The 18808-nt window shown below is 43.2% G+C and overlaps 1 protein-coding gene across 2 annotated transcripts in view; it reads left to right on the top strand.

Annotated features, from left to right (window-relative positions):
- The window catches only part of ARHGEF26 (Rho guanine nucleotide exchange factor 26), a 130998-nt gene that overhangs the window by 88266 nt on the left and 23924 nt on the right, over positions 1-18808 (top strand). For both annotated transcript variants that reach the window (XM_065942705.1, XM_065942704.1), the window contains 2 exons: positions 87-176; positions 5442-5596. In XM_065942705.1, coding sequence (XP_065798777.1) covers positions 87-176; positions 5442-5596 — 245 coding nt within the window. The remainder of the gene's footprint in view (positions 1-86; positions 177-5441; positions 5597-18808) is intronic.

Genomic DNA, 18808 nt, shown 5'->3' with positions numbered 1-18808 from the left:
CTAATTATTTCCTGCAAGATCTGCATTTGATAGTGAGGTTTCTCTCCTTCACCTCTTAACCCTCCCTGATTCTTCTCTGTTTGCAGTTGGTGAGACTCTGCAATGAAGGAGCCCGGAAGATGGAAAGGACAGAAATGATGTACACAATTAACTCCCAGCTGGAATTTAAAATTAAGGTACTCTCTCATACTTCTTCATAAACAGATTTATTACTGCTTTTGCTGAGATCTTCAGTGAATAGGGAGATAGTGGAGAGTAGCAGAGTGTGGAGGAATTTGCTTGTCAAAGCAGGGCCGTAAATGGATTACACAGAGGCTGGCAGGCGGAGCAGCAGATTCTTTGTTGTGGGTAATTCTGCTCTTGCTTATCCCAGATAAAGTGACCTTTCTCTAAACCACTGAGTTAGGTATTATCTAACTAGAACTTTTTTTTCCCTCCGAGGAAGAGACCAAACTTGAGGAGACATAGTAAAATGACAGAATTTTTAGACTGGAAAGGAGATTGCTTTTGTATTCTCCAAAAAAAATAAAAGTGAAAGTGTTAGTTGCTCCGTTGTGGCCAGCTCTTTATTCCATGGGCTGTATGGACTGTAGCCCAGCAGGCCGCTCTGTCTGTGGAATTTTCCAGGCAAGCATACTGGAGTGGGTGGCCATTCCCTTCTGCAGGGGGTCTTCCTAACCCAGGGATCGAACCTGAGTCTCCTGCGTTGTAGGCAGATTCTTTACTGTCTGAGCCAAAGTGTCCGGCAAAACAGTGGTATCCCATGAGCTGGACTAGGGCATTTCTCCTCAGTCAAATGAGGGGACTCCTTTCCCAGCTGGCAAAAAGGATTATTAGTGGATTATTCTTTTCACGTTTGTTTTTCTTACGTAATTCTTTTTGTGCCTATGTGCTGCGTGTTGCTGCGTGTCCCTTCCTGCCCAGGGCCACATGACAGGATGAACAAGGAAATGACCATGGCCAGGCTTGGCCATTGTCAAGTCCTTTGTGGCTCACAGTTGAATCCTTAATGGATGTGAGTGCTCATGGTTGTGATTTTATTTCTTTTTATGCCTCTTGAATTTAATAAAGCACCTTAAAGTGACTGGTCATATTTTTTCATAGTGAACGGGTTCCCCATTTGAGCTGTGGAATTAGAGTGATGACGGCTCTATGCAGATAACGCTCTACTGTGTCATATGGTTTGAGGGTCAGTGATGCACCCTTTTATTTTATAAATGAGGAAAATACAGCCCAGAGAATAATTAATCACTAATAGGGTCGTTTGGCTTATGGTGGCAGAATCAGGACTAGGGTCTAGATATCCTGACTTGCAGCTCAGTGTAAACTATTCTGCTGTGACAACCTGACTGTAACATTTTAAATGCAGAAACATGACCCATGATTTTTCTTAGGAGATGATGAGTACTCGCTAAAAACAACACACACACTTCTGTTACAATGCCCTCTTCCTGTCATTCAGTATTGAATAGAGTTCCCTGTGCTATACGGTAGGTTCACATTAGTTATCCACTTTATGCATAGCAGTGTATATATGTCAGCTTCAGTCTCCCAGTTCATCCCACTCTCCCTTCACCCCTTGGTAACCGCAAGTTGGTTCTCTATGTCTGTGTGTCTATTCCTGCTTTGCACATGAGTTCATCTCTACCATTTTTCTAGATTCCACATATAAGCAATATTATACAGTATTTGTTTTTCTCCTTCTGACTTATTTCACCCTGTATGATAGCCTCTAGGCTCATCCCCGTTTCTGTAAATGGCCCTATTTCATTCCTATTTTTGGCTGAGTAATATTCCATTGCAGACATGCACCACATTTTCTTTATCCGTTCTTTGGTCGATGGGCATTTAGGCTTCTTCCATGGCCTGGCTATCAGCAGTGATGCTGCCGTGAGCATCAGGGCGCATGCACCCTCTCAGATTATGGTTTCTTCAGGGTATATGCCTGAAAATGGGATTACTGGTTCACATGACAGATCTGTTTTGATTTTTTAAGGAACCTCCATACTGTTCTCCATAGTGGCTGTACCAGTCTACATTCCCACTAACAGTGTAGAAGGATTCTCTCTCCCGTACACCCTTTCCAGCATTTGTTGTTTGTATAAATGTTGATGATGGCCATTCTGAGCAGTGTGAGTGATACCTCACTGTAGTTTTTTCTTTCTTTCTCTCTCTCTGGCTGCTCTGGGTCTTCATTGCCGTGTGTGAGCTTTCTGTGGTTGCAGTGTGGGAGCCAGTCTTGATTGCAATGCATGGGCTTCTCGTTTGCGTGGCTTCTCTCGTTGCAGATCACAGGCGCCGGGAGTGTGGGCTTTCGTAGCTGTGGCAGACAAGCTCAGTAGTTGGCCCCCGCAGGCTCGGCATCAGGGGTTGCAGCTCGCAGGCTCTAGAGCGCAGGCTCAGTAGCTGTGCGTGGGCTCAGCTGTTCCGCGGCGTGTGGGATCTCCCCAGATCAGGGATTGAACCTGTGTCCCCTGCGTTGGCAGATGGATTCCTGTCCACTGGACCACCATGGAGGTCCTCGTAGTTTTGATTTGCGTTTCTCTAGTGATTAGTGATGCTGAGCATGTTTTCATGTGTTTGTTGGCCGTCTCTATGTCTTCTTTGGAGAAAGCCACTGTCAATTTTAGATATACATTAGAAATTTATTTTTGCCTAGTGGATTATGAAGTGTCCATAAAACTCAATCTAAAAAATAAAACAAAAACTCAATCTATTTCAAGAACAAGGGTTTAAAAAACTTTTTATTCCCCTTGTCTTCTAAATAAGAATAGGCGTAGGGTGGCACGTACGTAATACTCTCATTGGTTTGTCCTTTATAATCTATGGCACGATTTCAGTGCTATCTTGTAATTATGGTCCTGTGGCAGGACCTAACCTGACTCTGGTTATTTGTGACCTCTCATGTTTGCTGGTGGGGGTCCTCCTAAATTATTGAAGTAACCTCTCTGTCACCTTTTAAGTCTCAGCCATAGACCGATTTGACTTTGGAGGCTGATAAGTATATGAACTCTTTTATTAGACATGTTTGAAATATTAAGATCAGCCATAATCTTTCATCTTCCTTTGTTAAATCTTCAGGAAAATATGGATTGGCCAAAACATTTGTTTGTTTTTTTCCGTAAGATAGCTCTAATAATGGTTAGTTGTCTTTAACTTAATTCAGGACAATTTTGTTAGATTGTACTGTGACAGCGGTCACATCAGTGTGCATTTAGAAAAAAAAATTATCAAAATTGATGAATTTTTGTGTAGCCATTTTAATATTGAAGATAGAAGAAAAAGCAACGTTTTCTGCATATTATGCCTTATTATTTCAGGAAAGGTAAAAGTGCGACTAAAATGCAAAAAAATAAAGAAAGATTTGTGTGGTATATGGAGAAGGTGCTGTGACTGATTGAATATATCAGATGTGGTTTGTGCAGTTTCTTGCTGGATGGTAGACCAGTTGAAATTGATAGTGATCAAATTAAGACATGAATTGAGAACACTCAATGCTACACCACATGGGGGATAGCAGACATACGCAAAATATCCAAATCAAGCATTAAAAATCATTTACAGCATCTTGATTACATTAATTGCTTTGATGTTTGGGTTCCACATAAGTTAAAACGAAAAAAACCTTCTTGACCGTCTTTCCCCGTGAAATTCTGTACTTAAACATAATGAAAATGTCCCGTTTTTGTGATGGGCGATGAACAGTGAATACTATGCATAATGTGGAATGGAAGAGATCACTGGACAAATGAAATGAACCACCACCAACCAAAGGCTGGTCTTCATTCAAAGAAGGTGATGCTGTGTATATGGTGGGGTTGGATTGGCTCACCTCTCTTATGCACTGCTTCCAAAAAACCAAAGGATTAATTCCAACAAGTCCTGCTCCCAGTTAGACCAACTGAAAGCTGCACTCGCCACAAAGTGCCCAGAGTTAGTCAACAGAAAGCAGATAATCTTTCATCAGGACAACGCAAGACCGCCTGTTTCCTTGATGACCAGGCAGAAACTGTTGGAGCTTGGCTGGGAGGTTCTGATTCATCTGCCGTATTCACCAGACATGGCACCTTTGAATTTCTATTTCATTCTTTACAAAATTCTCTTAATGGAAAAAAAATTCAATTTTCTGGAAGACTGTAAAAGGCACTTGAAACAGTTCTTTGGCTGAAAAGATTAAAAGTTTGGGGAAGATGAAATTATGAAGTTGCCTGAAAAATGGCAGATGATAGTAGAACAAAATGGTGGATATTCTGTTCAGTAAAGTTCTTGATGAAAATGAAAAATGTGTCTTTTATTTTTTACTTAAAAACTGAAGGAACTTTTTGGCCAACCAAAAAGTATGTGTTTGTGAGCAGACTTCTTAGAAATGTTCTTTATAAATTAAAAAAAAAAATGAAATCCTTTCTTAGCCTTTGAATTTCCTCCCTTATATCCTTAATTTCCTCTGGCTATTTTTAATCATTGTTCTCTGAAATGGATGACATTTGGTTGCACCACACTTACTAGGGTTATCTTTTGTGTGTCCAAGAACTTTTGCTTATATTATGGATGTCGTGTTTTAAATCAGATTTTTGGCAGTAAGCATTTCTGGTAATTTTTAAAAAAAGGAACTCTCAAGGGCAAGGATTATTCTGAGGTTTTGAGAGTTTTCCAGTTGGAAACTGTAAACTGAATAAAGAAAAGGCAATATGTAATTCCTTGAATATAGCCTTTTCTGTGAGATTAAGGTGGATTATTCTGGAAGAAGTTCATTTTCACAACCAGAAAGTGGCACGATGCTTTCAGGGACTAACTTCCATGAGGGAAACTACCGTAAACTTTCAAGAATAGGTGTTCTCCAGAATACAGCTAAGTAGATAATCTATAGACATAACATACATTTGCAGGGATTTTTTTTTTCTTTCCTTTTGAATAAAATCTTTTTAATTCATGAATTGAATGCAGACCTTTATCTCTTATTTTATGTTTGTCTCTTTTTAAGCACAGTTATCAATGTTTTTTGGTACATTTGGATTCTGATCTGTGGTATCTGAAATGGCTACAGTTGATACCAATAGATTTCATTTTGAGGTTTTCCAGTTTTAAGTGACTCCTTATCAGTCTTCTTTTTCAGAAAGTTGAGAGTTCATGGAAGGGTAACAATTTTTGGTTGACCTAGTAACATTTTCTGACTGAGTTTTAGTCTTTATATAGACAAGTTAATATTAACAGTTTTTTTCTGTTGGAAAATAGAAATAAACGATTCCTTTTGGTTCCTTTTGGTTTTCTCTTGAAGAGTGTGTTCTCCTCTGATTGTGTTTTTACCATTATGTACCTATTACATGAACTGTTATAGAGTAACGGCGTATCATTTGTTTGAATGTAAGTTGTATACTTTACTTCCGGTGGTCCTAAAAAGACGTGACTTTGGCTTTGGGTACTGAGCGTTTCTGTCTTTGCAGCCTTTCCCTCTGGTCTCCTCTTCCCGGTGGCTGGTAAAGAGAGGCGAGCTGACGGCATATGTGGAAGACACGGTGCTTTTCTCAAAAAGGACGTCCCGACAGCTAGTCTACTTCTTCCTGTTTAACGATGTGCTCATCATCACCAAGAAGAAGAGGTGAGCCTTTTTGTGGCATTGCCCTCTGCGCATCCAGTTTTAAAACTCTGTGGTGCAAGCAACTATTGGAGGTGATCATCTTTTAAAAGCTTCTGAGATGTTAAGTGTGACATTTCTTCACAGCGAATCATATGAACATCTGTGCTTCATTTTCTTTAAATTACCTCTGCAGCAAAGATTCAAATTGTTATCGGCATCATCATTCCAACCAACCGCTGCTGAGCTTTGATAGCCTGCAAACCTCTGTGCTAAGCATTTCACACGTTTATGCCCTTGGATTCTCTTGACATCCCTAGGGAGGCAATGGTATTATTCAATGGTGTTATTCTCCATCAGCGTTTTTCACACTTCTGCTGTAGGACCTTTGTATGAAACAGATAAACATCGCTCTGATTGAGAACAAGCTGAAGTGCAACTCGAGTGCTTCCTGTAGCTTAATTTACAAATTCAGTGTTCTTAAAAATGGTTAGTCCAAAAAAGTTTCCCTGTGATGGGGAGGACGTTAGCAGTGGTCCAGTACCCCACTCTTTGGGGAAGAAAGTCAGTCTCCTGGGTGGCAGAGTGTTTTTTCTTCTTAGTTTAGACTTCTGGTTGTGTAGGCAGGTCCTACTCTAGGGAAACTTCCAGGAGGACTAGTGTACAAGCCTTTTTTTCTGATATTTGTTCTAACTGTCCCCACTCAAAACACACAAACACACTCTGCTTAGCCCTCAGCGCTGCCTTTCTCTAGGGAGCATTCCTTTTTTTTTTAACTTTATTTGTGCTGTGCTGGGTCTTCACGGCTGCACAGGCTTTCCTCTAGTTGAGGCCAATGAGAGCTGCTCTCCAGTTGCCGTGTGCGGGCTTCTCCTTGCCGAGGCTTCTCTTCTTGCAGGGCAGGGCTCTGGGGCATGCGGGCTTCAGTAGTCGCAGCGTGAGGGCTCAGAAATTATGGTTCCCAGGCTCTAGAGCACAGGCTCAGTACTTGTAGCCCACGGGCTTAGTGGCTTCTTGAAATGTCAGATCTTCCCAGATCAGGGATCGAACCCATTATCTTCTGCATTGGCAGGTGGATTCTTTGCCACTGATGCACTAGGGAAGCCCTGGGGAGCATTCTTTAATAAATGTGCTCTACATAGATAGGATTATAAAAGATCTTCTTGTTATTTCTCTGTAAACAGTCTGGCTTTCCCAGAATATGAACTTAGCATTAAAATATAAATCTGTGGGTTTTTTGTTTCCGTGTGTGAAGGTGATAAAGGTAGGCTGACTTGATGGCATATAATAATAGCAATTGTTAGTTCACAGGGTACGATTTAGATAAGATAAAGGCAATCACGGAATTCTCCAGGCAAGAATACGGGAGTAGGTTGCCATTCCCTTCTGCAGGGGATCTCCCCGGCCCAGGCATAGAACCTGGGTCTCCTGCGTTGCAGGCAGATTCTTCACCTTCTGAGCCCCGTGGACAGAGGAGCCTGGCGGGCTGTAGTCTGTGGGGTCGCAAAGAGTCGGACACAACGGAGTGACTGACGCTACACACTACTGCCCAAAGGCAGTCATAGACACAGGCTTCTATGAATATGTAAATTCTATGTCTAAGTTATCATGAAATATTTTTTTGAATTCTCCTTTTTCAAACTGAATTGAAACAGAGGTTGAGCTTTTCTTTCTGCTCCTTCAAATCAGACTGCATTATGAATTACTTCAGCCGCTTCGTTGTCAACGTGACATGAAAATTTTGTGTGGTCTGCCCTGAAAAGCCATGTGTCTGTGATGACTACATTAAGATGCTGATGATTATTTTTCATACTTAGGAAAATCGTGTTCCCATAACTTCAAGAAGAAATTATCTCTATTATCTGGGGCGGTTTAAAAAGTTCAAGTAGCTCAGTAAATTTTATTTTACAGATTGGAGAGGAATTGTAATTTTTGTATTTTTGTGTTTTGCTGTTGGTTTCCTATGAGATAGCATGTTTCTTTGGCTTTCTTCATGATGTTTTGCTTTTAGAGGAGGGTAATTATATATGAATCTTCAAATGCCAGAATTCTTGACTTTTAACATTTTCCATCTGTTGGAATATTTGCTCTGTCTCAATGGACCAAAAGCTTTAACTAAACTTTTGATTTTGATGATAAAAGATACACTGAAAGTACCAAGCCAATTTTAAATGTAAATGTAGTTTTGATTATGGTGGTGGAAACATTCAGGGTATTTAAACCAGTATGGCACAACTTTTATCCTTGAACTTGCTTAGAACCCAATAAATACAGACTTCTCAAAGTTAGGATTAACATATGTGCTGTTCTACGTAGCGGTGTGCTCTGCCCTCCAAGGTAGACTTTGCCATTTAATGTTGCACTGCACGCTGTCCCACATTTATTTCCTTAGATATGTTTGAACTTCTTTGTCAGTAAAAGAAAATCATACAGCTTCAGCAGAGAGGGCAACCCTGAGTACCTGACTGTGCCTTTACCAAAACTGGGGTTTTCTTGCCTTTAGCAATTAGCTGATCCTATTTTTAAGGTGCTCTTGACTCCCAAGAATAGCACTGGAGGTTCAAGTTGTTTATGACCTGAATACATGGCGAGGGGGATGAGCAGACCACAGAGGCTTGATAAACAAGCTTGGTTAAAAATGTCCAGTATGCACAGCCGTATTTACATTATAGCTACAAGGAGGCAACTACAGATGCTTCGCATGCCAGAGGCAGCCACAGAGAAGATACAGCAGCTTGGAACGAGGCAGTATTTCAGGCTTGGCTACAAGGTTCAGATAAAAGATAACCTGACTACCTGTGCCAGCGCCGTGGGCCTGATCCAGCCACCCACTGCTGAATGTCTGATTCCAGGGTTCAGCCCGGGAGCTCCGCTGCTGGGTCTCCAGGGGTTGCTCAGCTTCAGGGAGGCTCCCCAGCTCCTGGGAGGGACTGCTGGGAGGACAGCTGCTGTTCCTCCTCCAGTCTCGTCTGGCAGAGGGCGTGCGCCGGCGGGCGGGGAGTGTGGGCGCCTGGGCCCTGCGGTGTGTGTACGTGTATCCCCGCTGGTGCTTTCAGAGCGGCATGGTCACTGGCTGCTTCTAGGACGGGAATTCTCACTCTTTGTAAGGATATCAAGGAGGACTTATGTTTCCATTAGCTCTGGGTTACTTGTGAATCACTGTATTAATAGTGATATTAATTTCGTGTCACATTTCAGGAGAATATGTGATCAGCTTGACTGCTGTGGATGAGAAAGTGCATCCTTGGTCCCTGAAGCTTGGCTGCAGGCCGTCGGGTGCTTCCAGAGCAGAGTTCTAGAAGCACAGTTGAGGCTGGACAGTTCTTTGTTGCGGGAATGGGGGGGGGGGGGGGTTGCTGTATTCTGTGAGGCTGTTTTAGCAGCCTCCCTGGCCTCTGCCTACTGCTTGCTAGTAGGACCTCCTTCGTACTCTGACAACCAAAAGCATCTCTAGACATTGTCATATGTCTCCCAGTTGAGAATCACTGTGCTAGAATGATGGTGGACTGTCAACCAGCTTTGCCTTCAGGGGAATGAATGTGTACAGATCTATCAGACTTGACACGGCAGCAGCAGTGATGTTATAATAAAAGAGGAAGGGGTTGCCATGGTGTGTTCATAGATTACTGAATAATCTACATAAATGTATGTAATATCTAATTTGTGCCTCGCAATAGCATGTTTATAATTACCCTTGACGGTGCAGAGACTGTACCCCCATGTGCGACTTTATGGATTAGGTACCGTTGCCCTCAGTTTTGAAATATAAAAACTGAATTCACGACCTAAGCGTTTGGGCCAGACTCCCCACACACTTAGTTTGCAGTGGCCTTGCTTGTCTCATTCATTGCCTTCTATCTGCCTTAGGCCTTCCTTTCCAGTTTCTTCTGAAGCTAAAACAAAGTCTTCCTCCCTGTAATACTTTCCACAGCTGCTGTAGTAAAGAACCATAAACTGGGTGGCTTAAAATAGGCGTTTAGTCTCTCACGGTCACGCCGGCAGCATTCTGAAATCAGGAAGCCGGCAGGGCCGCACACCTCCGAAGGATGCAGGAGCGAATCCTTCCTTGCCTCTGCTCCTGGTGGTCCCTGGGCTCGTGGGCTTGTGGCTCCAATCTCTGCCTTCACCTTCAACTGGCTTTCTTCTCTCCTGTGTGCCTTAAAGTCTCCCTCTCCTTGTAAGAACACCAGCTACTGGTTCCAGGCCCGCTCGAATCCAGAATGGTCTCATCTTAGCAGATTCCATCTGCAAAGACCTCATTTCCAAATCAGGGCATGTGCACAGAGCCAGGAGTTTAGGTTTCAGCGTATTTTTGAGGCCGGAGTTCAGCCTCCTGTGCTGCTTGGCCCATCACCACTGCCTCACTTAAACATAGAATGAAGAAGTGTGCTGTAATGTCTTAGCCAGTTCTAGAACATGTTTGCTTGTTTTTTTAACATTGGTGCCATTTTTCATGAGCTTCCCAGGTAGCGCTAGAGGTAAAGAACCCACCTGCCAATGCAGGAGACATCAGAGACTCAGGTTCGATCCCTGGGTCAGGACGATCTCCTGCAGGAGGGCACAGCAACCCACTCCAGTATTCTTGCCTGGAGAATCCGTGGACAGAGGTACCTGGGGGGCTACAGTTCATGGGGTTGCAAAGAGACATGACTGGAGCAGTTTAGCACGCACGCACGATGCCATTTTTCATTCGCTCCTGGATGTCATCACGGTGGTGTGACTTGAACAGCTCTTGGAGGTTTCACAGGTTGCCTTCATGTACAGATCTTCTGTTTCAAACTGTCCCCTCTCCAGGGTCTGTTCCCTCCTTAGTAAAAGGCCGCTCCATCCACGCGGTTACTCCTCAGGAAACCTGGACGGCCTCTTGGCCTTCTCCCACCCTGCTCCCCGTCTGTCCAGTCCTCAGTCTTCTGCCCGTGATGGAACAGCCATTGTCCTCACCTGTTGCCGCGCCCTTGCACCACCGCCTTGAACTCGCCCAGAACTGGATTCCTGCCACCATCCCCCCGCTTGTTTACATTCCGCAGCCACAGTGTGCCTTTTCAAAGACTCAGTCTGTGCTTTGCAAACAGCCCCTCCGTGATCTACCTTGCACTCAGCATAAATGCCTCACTGAATAATGTCCCCCTTTGCAGCCCCCCAGACCTGGCACACGCTTCTTTCTCTGCCTGAAATACTCCTCTCTACTCCATAACCCCATTCCACTCCAGATCTTTTCTAGGCAGAGTCCTTTTCATTCTTTAGGTTTTAGATGAATTGTCACATCCACGGGGAGCTCTTATCCTTTCCTCTGGAGTGGGTTTGTTTCCACTGCTCTGCGCTCCCATAGAGCCCTGCACTTTCTCTGTCATAATATTTGCGTTACTGTCTGCTCATGTCTGTCGAGATGACCTTTGCATCCTCAGTGCTGAGCCTCCGCCTGGCCCATAATGACCGGGTAATAAATATCTGTCAAATGTGAACCAGTCGTGAAGATGGTTAAGTATAAACAGAGTGACAGTATTGCTCAGTGGGCGGCCTTCCCCATTCCACACCCAAGCTAAAAGCTCTTTGGATTCTCTTTTATTTTTAAAAGATATGTGACTTTTGTGTTCTGTTCCGTTATAGATTCACTTTTTAATTAATCTGGGCAAAAACAAATCTGGGGCTTTATCATGCGACTTCTCACATCTTCTAGAATTTTACCTATAAACTTACCCCTAAATGACATATAACCTCAATCTGACAAACACTTTGGATTGTATTTGCAAAATTGTGCTCTGCAGAGGAAGGGTTTTTGTTTTAGTTTTTTTGGCTTGCTTTTATTTTGTACTGTTGAGTCAACGAATGTTTTGAGCTACCCATACAAAAAGGTTTAAGCAATAAAAATGTTCATTTATTACAGGCACATGCACACACAAACACACACATACATAAGAAGTCAGATGAGCTTGGAAGACCCTGCATACTCTTCCACTTTGGGGAATTTGCTATGAAGTTATTTAGGAAGGCGCTTGGCTATATGTAACTGGATACCCAAATTGCAGTGGCCCAAGCAATGAAGACCTTCACCTCTCTCACCAGCGTGGAGAGCCAGAGCGGGCACACCCGTGACCCAGCGCCTTCCATTCCTTGGCTGCACGTGCTCCACGCTCTGTTCATTTTGCAGCGCGTGCACGGAGCGCCGTTGCTGCAAGTCCAGGCATCGTGATTTCCTTCAAGGACATAGGAGGGGAGCAGCAAGGCATAGAGCCTGACCAAAAAGGGACTGTCTTCTCAAGTGCCTTTTCTTTTCATCAGCAGAGGAGAACCTTTCCCAGACAAGTCTTCAGAAGGCTTCTTGCGTTTTACCCATCTGTCTTGGGTCACAAGACTTGACCTTATAAAGGAGGCTGGGAAAGCCAGCATATAGCAGAGAGGAATAGGACAACCATGATTGTTTTAGTTTAGCCGTGAGGCAGGGGAAGATGGCAGAGGATTAGATAGTAGACAGTTAGGGCCACAACTGGGAAGCCTTCTTTGCCACAGAAGCTCAATTGACAATGGATAGTTTGGAAAAGAGGAAAAAAAATTTTTTTTTTTTTTTTTTTTTTTTTTTTTTTTTTGCCATTCTGTATGGCTTGCAGGATCTTAGTTCTCCGACCAGGGATTAAACTGTTGCCTCCTGCAGTGGAAGCACAGAGAGCTACCCCCTGGACAGCCAAGGAAGTCCCAAGAGCTCTTTATAAAAACTAACACATTGCCTTTGAGATAAATGGGGTTGGGGGTAGGTTCAAAAAAGACAGAAATGCCTGGAGAGGTAGAACGCACGTCCCTTTGGCTGGAGTCAGTCCTCCAGTGTGGGTCACTGAGCATATTGCTTATAGAGCCTCTTTGCTGCCACCAGCCCCGCCGTGCCCTTGAGCACGTTTAGAGCTGCAGACGGATTGACCTTGCGTGGGTGCTGGGCACAATCCCAAAAGACTGTAGCAATCTAGTCTAGACTTTATCAGACCGGTAAATGTAGTCATGTTGTGATGTGTTTCTTGCAGTTTCTCCTGAATTCTGTCCCCACAAATGATCTATCCATGATGGTTTGGGGTGGTCTCTACAGTCAGATGAGTAGTAATAGTGATAATGATGGTAAGAGCCTATATTGTTGAGCATTATAGTGTACCCTTCACTGTGCTCAGAGTGTTTCTGACTCTGTCATTGAGTTATCACAGGAATCAAGTATTATTTCCGTTTTACAGATGAGGACACTGAGGCAGAAAGAGATTAAAGTCTCAGCAAAGCCAGGATTCTCATCTGAGTCTGAACCTCGTCTAACAATTTATGTTCATTAATTCTTAATTTTGTTTTTCTGGAATATTTTTACCTTTCCACCATCCTGTAATGTTCTTGGAAAAGTAGCCTAGAAACTGGTACCTTTTTTATTTGCTTTGATAAACACATTTTTCAAAGCGGGTCTTTGCTTGAGTATTTTTATAGTTTTACTGGTTGTGAGAAGAAATTAGAAGGGGTCCCAAGGTGTACTTGTGAGCCTTCCTCTGCCTTTAGCCAATCTAGCATCAGAGTGTGGGGAAGAGCGTTTCCTTTTCGCATTTCCTTCCCTCAGATATTTAAGACCGGAGCTTTCCACTTCCTGATCCCCAGCTCCATAAATATTGTGTATATTGACATAACTTGAACTCCATGACGCATTACAGACTTCAAGTTTTAAAGAAAAGGATTTTCTATAATAGAATTCTACCTGATCATTATCAGGAGTTCAGAGATCTGCTAGAACTTGCCTTTTCCTAAGTAGTTCGAATGTCCATTAGCTTAAAGTGGGGTGGGCTCCCTGGAAAGGGTCATGGCCTAGTTTGGCCCCGTTTTGAGTTTTTCCATTTTGACAGCTTTGCCACTGTAGAAAGCTGAGGCTACCTGACATTGTCGCTCTGCCTCTGCAGAATAAACTCCTTGCTCGGGAAATTAACTTTTGAGTATCTTGGATAAAACAAAAGGCAATAAGGCTCTGGCACAAAGCCCTTTTATTCCTGGAATATACAGCTTGGTTGTTTGTGACCACTTGGATCGGATTCTAAGATCAAGATGGAGAGATGGGATGGGAGAGACGTGGGAACCCCCTCTCGTCTTCCTCCTCTTCTCTTTCTCTTGCTGCCCCACACATCCTTGATCCTCTGACGTGCAGGAGCTAAGAGTATTTTTTCTCTGCTTCTGTAAGAAGGGTCATTGTTGCCCCAAGTGCACAATATAAATACCCTGGTGTCAGACAGAACCGTGTCAAAACCCTGGCCGTGTAACCTTGGGCGAGTTGCCTTTGATCTCTCCGAGCCTCAGTGCCCTCATCCGTGCTATGAGGAAGCAATGTCACGGCCTCCCGGGAGCGTCTGTGAGAATCGCCATCGTGCTCAGTGAGTGCCTAATGCAGCGGATGGTCCCTGCTGCCGGACTGACACCTGCTGGCGTCATCATCATTCCCAGTCCTGGGTGTCCTTCGATGAAGATTTGGCACAAATCATATTACTGCCCTGTTACTTCTGGAACACTTTCTTATTTTAAAAAATGGTGTGAAACCTTAGAGTTAGTCGCTCAGTTGTGTCCAACTCTTTGTGACCCCATGGACTGTTGCCCACCAGGCTCCTCTGTCCATGGAATGCTCCAGGCAAGAATCCTAGAGGGGGTAGCCATTCCCTTCTCCAGAGGATCATCCCAACCCAGGGATTGAACCCGGTTCTCCTGCCTTGCAGGCGCGTTCTTAACCCTCTGAGCCACCAGGGAAGCCCTTGAAACCTTAAGCCGCTGCTGGAGAGCTGAGAGTCTGGTGCACCCCAAGGCCAAACCTGCATTGTTGTTGTTTAGTCGCTAAGTCACGTCCCACCCTTTCGCAACCTCCTGGACCACAGCCCGCCAGGCTTCTCTGTCTGTGTAATTTTCAAGCCAAGAATATTGGAGTGGGTTGCCATTTCCTTCTCCAAACCTGGATTATGGCCTCTGAAATATGGCCTTAGGAGTAAATGCATTTAACACCACACCTCTCCCTTCCTATCAAGAACCTGTGTCAGATGGCAAGTGACTGAGGGATAATCATTGATCAACTTTTACTCTTCGGTACGGTGATCTGGTTCATGGGTACGTGTTTGTATTAGCAGTTGTCTTGTAACATCCCTAGTATTTGATTAGGAGACTGTAACTTTGTGGCTGATAGAAGTGAGTTCAGTATGTTTTTCCCTTCATTTGGAGAGGTCAGTGATGATAAACCTGGATTGGGGGCTTTCTGATCCTGTGTGAATCATTGGCAGTCTTTTTGAGTGGCAGTAAATCATAACAGATCCTTACCAACAAACGTGACCCTCACCTCCACTGTTTGTTACGTTCTCAACAGTGAAACAGAAAGTGCGTGACATTTCTGGGTTTTCTGGAAGTCTGGTCTTTTTTGTTTTAAGGTTTACTTTTTTATTTTTGACTGCACTGCGTCTTCCTTGCTGTAAATGGGCTTTCTCTAGTTGTGGAGAGCGGGGGCTGCCCTTCACGGCGGTGGCTTCTCTTGTTGCGGAACACGGGCCCTGGGGTGGGAGGGCTTCATTCTGTGTGTGTCGTGTGGACTCAGGAGTTGTGGCTTATAGGCTCTAGAGCGCAGGTTCAGTAGCTGTGTGCACAGACTTAGTTGCGTATGGAATCTTCCCGGACCAGGAATCGAACCCATGTCCCCTGTGTTGGCAGGTGGAGTCTTAACCACGGGATTTCGTCTTTATTCTTTTAGAGCTGGCTGTGCTATAGAGTGGACCTGAACAATGAAGACCTGAAACTTAATAATAGAAAAAGAAAAACTAAGAAAATGGAATTTACAAACTTCTGACTGGGATAAAATATTTTCAAGCCATACTTGATATGGGACTTTTACCCTGATTACATAAAGAGATCTTGAACTCAAAAGTAAGACAACTCAATTTTTAAGTGGGCAGACATTTGAATAGACATTTCAGCCAAGAAGATATCCAAATGGCTTAGCGTTTGAAGAGATGCTCAGCATTACTCGCCAGTAGGGAAATGAAAGTTAAAACCAAAACCAGGTACCACTTGGCAGCCGCTAGGATGACTATAGCAAAGACAGAGATGGTGCTGAGAAGGGTGTGGAGAGACGGGGCCCTAACAGGCTGCTTATCGGAAGGTACGGTGATGCGACCACTTTGGACAGTGGCCCAGCACTTTCTCAAGAAGCTAAGCAATTTACCATATGACCCGGTAGTTCCATTCAGTGTTTCATTCTAAGAGAAATAAAATCTGTTCATAAAGACTTGTAGTAAATATTCATAACGTGTGTGTGGCGTGTTTGTTAGTCTTCAGAATTATTTTGAGGCATTGAGCACATAAGGCTGTTTGAAATCGGTTTTGGGGCAAATTTCATGCCTTGTTTTGCTGGTTGGAGCCTCTGACAAATAATGAATATTTTGACCACAGGTATTTGGCTCTAATTATGCTTAGTCCACTTGCTCATTTGCAAAGCACCTATAATTATTAGGCTTTTAACAAGATGTCAGGCAGTGTAAAGGCGTGATGTTCTACAGGAAGATTTTAAATACTAGCTAATAACATTTGCTGTAAGCCAGGCATGATTGTAAGAGCTTTACATGCAAAAAGATAATAAATGTATTATTTCATTTAATCCTCCCAACAATCCTAAGAGGTATTGTAATCCCCAGTTTACATAGGAGAAGACACAGAAAGGATCAGTAACTTGCTCAAAATCACAAAGTCCGTGAGTGATGAAATTGAGCCATTCACGCTCGGCCAAGCCTGTACTCTCATGTTACACTGTACTTCACAGCTTTAAAATTGTATATTATTCTAGTAAAAAAATTGTATATATAATTCTAATAACAAGATTTAAAATGAAAATCAACTTCAGCCACTGTGAAGAAAGTGTTTTAACCTCCTAACTTCAAAGTAGACTTCAGCATAATCCTGTCTCCTCCCTCCTAGAAATGTTTAACTAGGGTGTTCTTGTTCCAGTTAAGGACAAAGTCAAGTGTGGGGATTAGCAATCATGATTTCAGAAGGGAAAGAGAAACAAGTTGAAATCTTCAGAGGAAGAATTCTTGTACGTGTCTTGAAGGGAAGTGGGAAGAATCTCTTTGATTTTATTAAACACCAGGAACTTCTGTGAATCCACATACAGGGAGCAGGGCAGAGCCATTACAGATCCCTGAGGAAAGTAAGAAGGTCTAGGAGAGAAACTTGGAGTATGGCCACTACAAAAAAAAAAGGATGACCTAGGACTGTAGTGGAAGGCGTTAGGAGAGGAAGAGTTCCAGGTTGTCACGGGTGCTCAACCTCATTAAGGGCCGAGATGAGCAGTGGTGGCATGCAGGTCCGGGGTTTGTTGCGGCGATGGGCCATCATGACTTTGGAGAGCAATTTCATTGGTACATGGGCACAAGGATCTGAGAAAATGCCGGCAGCTGCTAGCTCAGTAGACATTTGTCTTTTCAGCAGCAGATTCAAGTGAAAATTTTTTTTCAGGACAGGGAAGCTGCCTGCATGTTTAAAAAAAAAAGCCTGTGGAAAGGGAGGTGTTGAATAGGTAAAAATAAATCTTATTCTTGATGATAGATGGCAGAAAATCCTTGTGTTTTGTTTTGGATAATCTTTGCTTGCATTTTCCTGTTAAATTTAATTCTTCTACAAAAGGAATAATCGGAAGTTCTCCTTCTGGTCTGTCAGATTTTGGCTCTGAAAGAAAGTTCCAGAGCAATGGAAGGTGGCAGGTGAGACAGTTAAGGCAGACTTGAGCAGGGCATGGGGAGAGCTGGTCTTTTAAAGTCTAACACTTCTTGCTTTCCCCATCTCTGTCTTTGCTTTTGTACTGCTGGTTCCATTTGGTCATCCAGCCTGGTCATTTCTCACTCCTGGTCATCCTTGTTATGTACCTAAGAGGTTTGCTCATAAGGGTTAAGGTGGAAACTCTTCCTATGGTATTTGCATGTGTAAAAGCTCATCTCTAATCACAAGGCTCTGTAGAAAGACCCGTTCCATTACCACCTCTTCTTCATGATGCTTACATAGCTTGGCTCCAAGGAAGTACCCTGATTAATGGAGTGAGGTTGGGATCCAGCTTCTTAAAACTTTTCAGGTGTTTCTCTAGATGTCCCAATATTATTTGTTGACTAAACTACCAATATTTCCACAGATTTGAAATGTCACTGATATCATGTAGTAAATTCCTAGACGTATTTAGGGTCAGTGCGGGAGACCCGGGTTCGATCCCTGGGTCGGGAAGATCCCCTGGAGAAGGAAATGGCACCCCGCTCCAGTACTCTTGCCTGGAAAATCCCATGGACGGAGGAGCCTGGTGGGCTGCAGTCCATGGGGTCGCCGAGTCGGACACCACTGAGCTACTTCCCTTTCCCTTTCCCTTTGTGAACCACTCTTGTTTCAGTACGCCCTCTGTCAGCTAATATCTATTCACCTCAGTCTTTGAATTACTGTAGCTTTAGAATATGTTTTTAATATGGCTAGTCACTCTCATTTTTCTCACAATCTGAATGTTATTTTCTGCATATTTTAGAATCAGCTTGACTATTCCCCCTCCTCTCTTCCCCTGCAAAACTGAGATTTTTCAAGGAAATTATGTTAAAATTATATATTAATTCAGGAAGAATTAATATCTCTTTAATATCAAACTTTTATATCCATTCAGGCCTTCTTCTAAAGTATTTCAAGGCTGTCTTCATATAGAAGAAGCTTCAATTTAAAATTCTAAACATTTGGTGGGTTTTGTGTCTATTATAAATAAGATCTTCTTCCATTATATTTTCTGAGTGTTATTCATATATGGAAAAGTCTTTTTCTTTTTTTTAGCCCACCCATTTTAGTGAATTCACTCTTACCTTGTGATATACTTCAGTTAATGATGTTATCTGCAAGTAATCAGTTGTTTGTAAGGCAAAAAATATTCCATTGCCCAAGAGTCCCTTCACCTGTACCCTCAGGCATCCACAGAAAACATGGAATGCTGACAGTCTTCACATCTATGCCTTTATTATTTAGATTTTTTTTTTTTTTTTTACCTTGAATTGCAAAATATTTCAAACATACAGAAAATTATCAAACACTGAATGGCAACCCACTGCAATATCCTTGCCTGGAGAATCCCATGGACAGAGGAGCCTGGCAAGCCACAGTCCACGGGGTTGCAAGAGTCGAACATGCCTTAGCGACGAAACCACCACCGCCACCAACATGCCTATCACCCAGGTTTAACAGATACAAGTT

This window comes from Muntiacus reevesi, chromosome 8, assembly GCF_963930625.1.
Source record: "Muntiacus reevesi chromosome 8, mMunRee1.1, whole genome shotgun sequence".
NCBI lineage: Eukaryota > Metazoa > Chordata > Mammalia > Artiodactyla > Cervidae > Muntiacus > Muntiacus reevesi.
The sequence above is the reverse complement of the archived record's forward strand: the minus strand, read 5'-3'. Positions and strand labels throughout refer to the sequence as shown.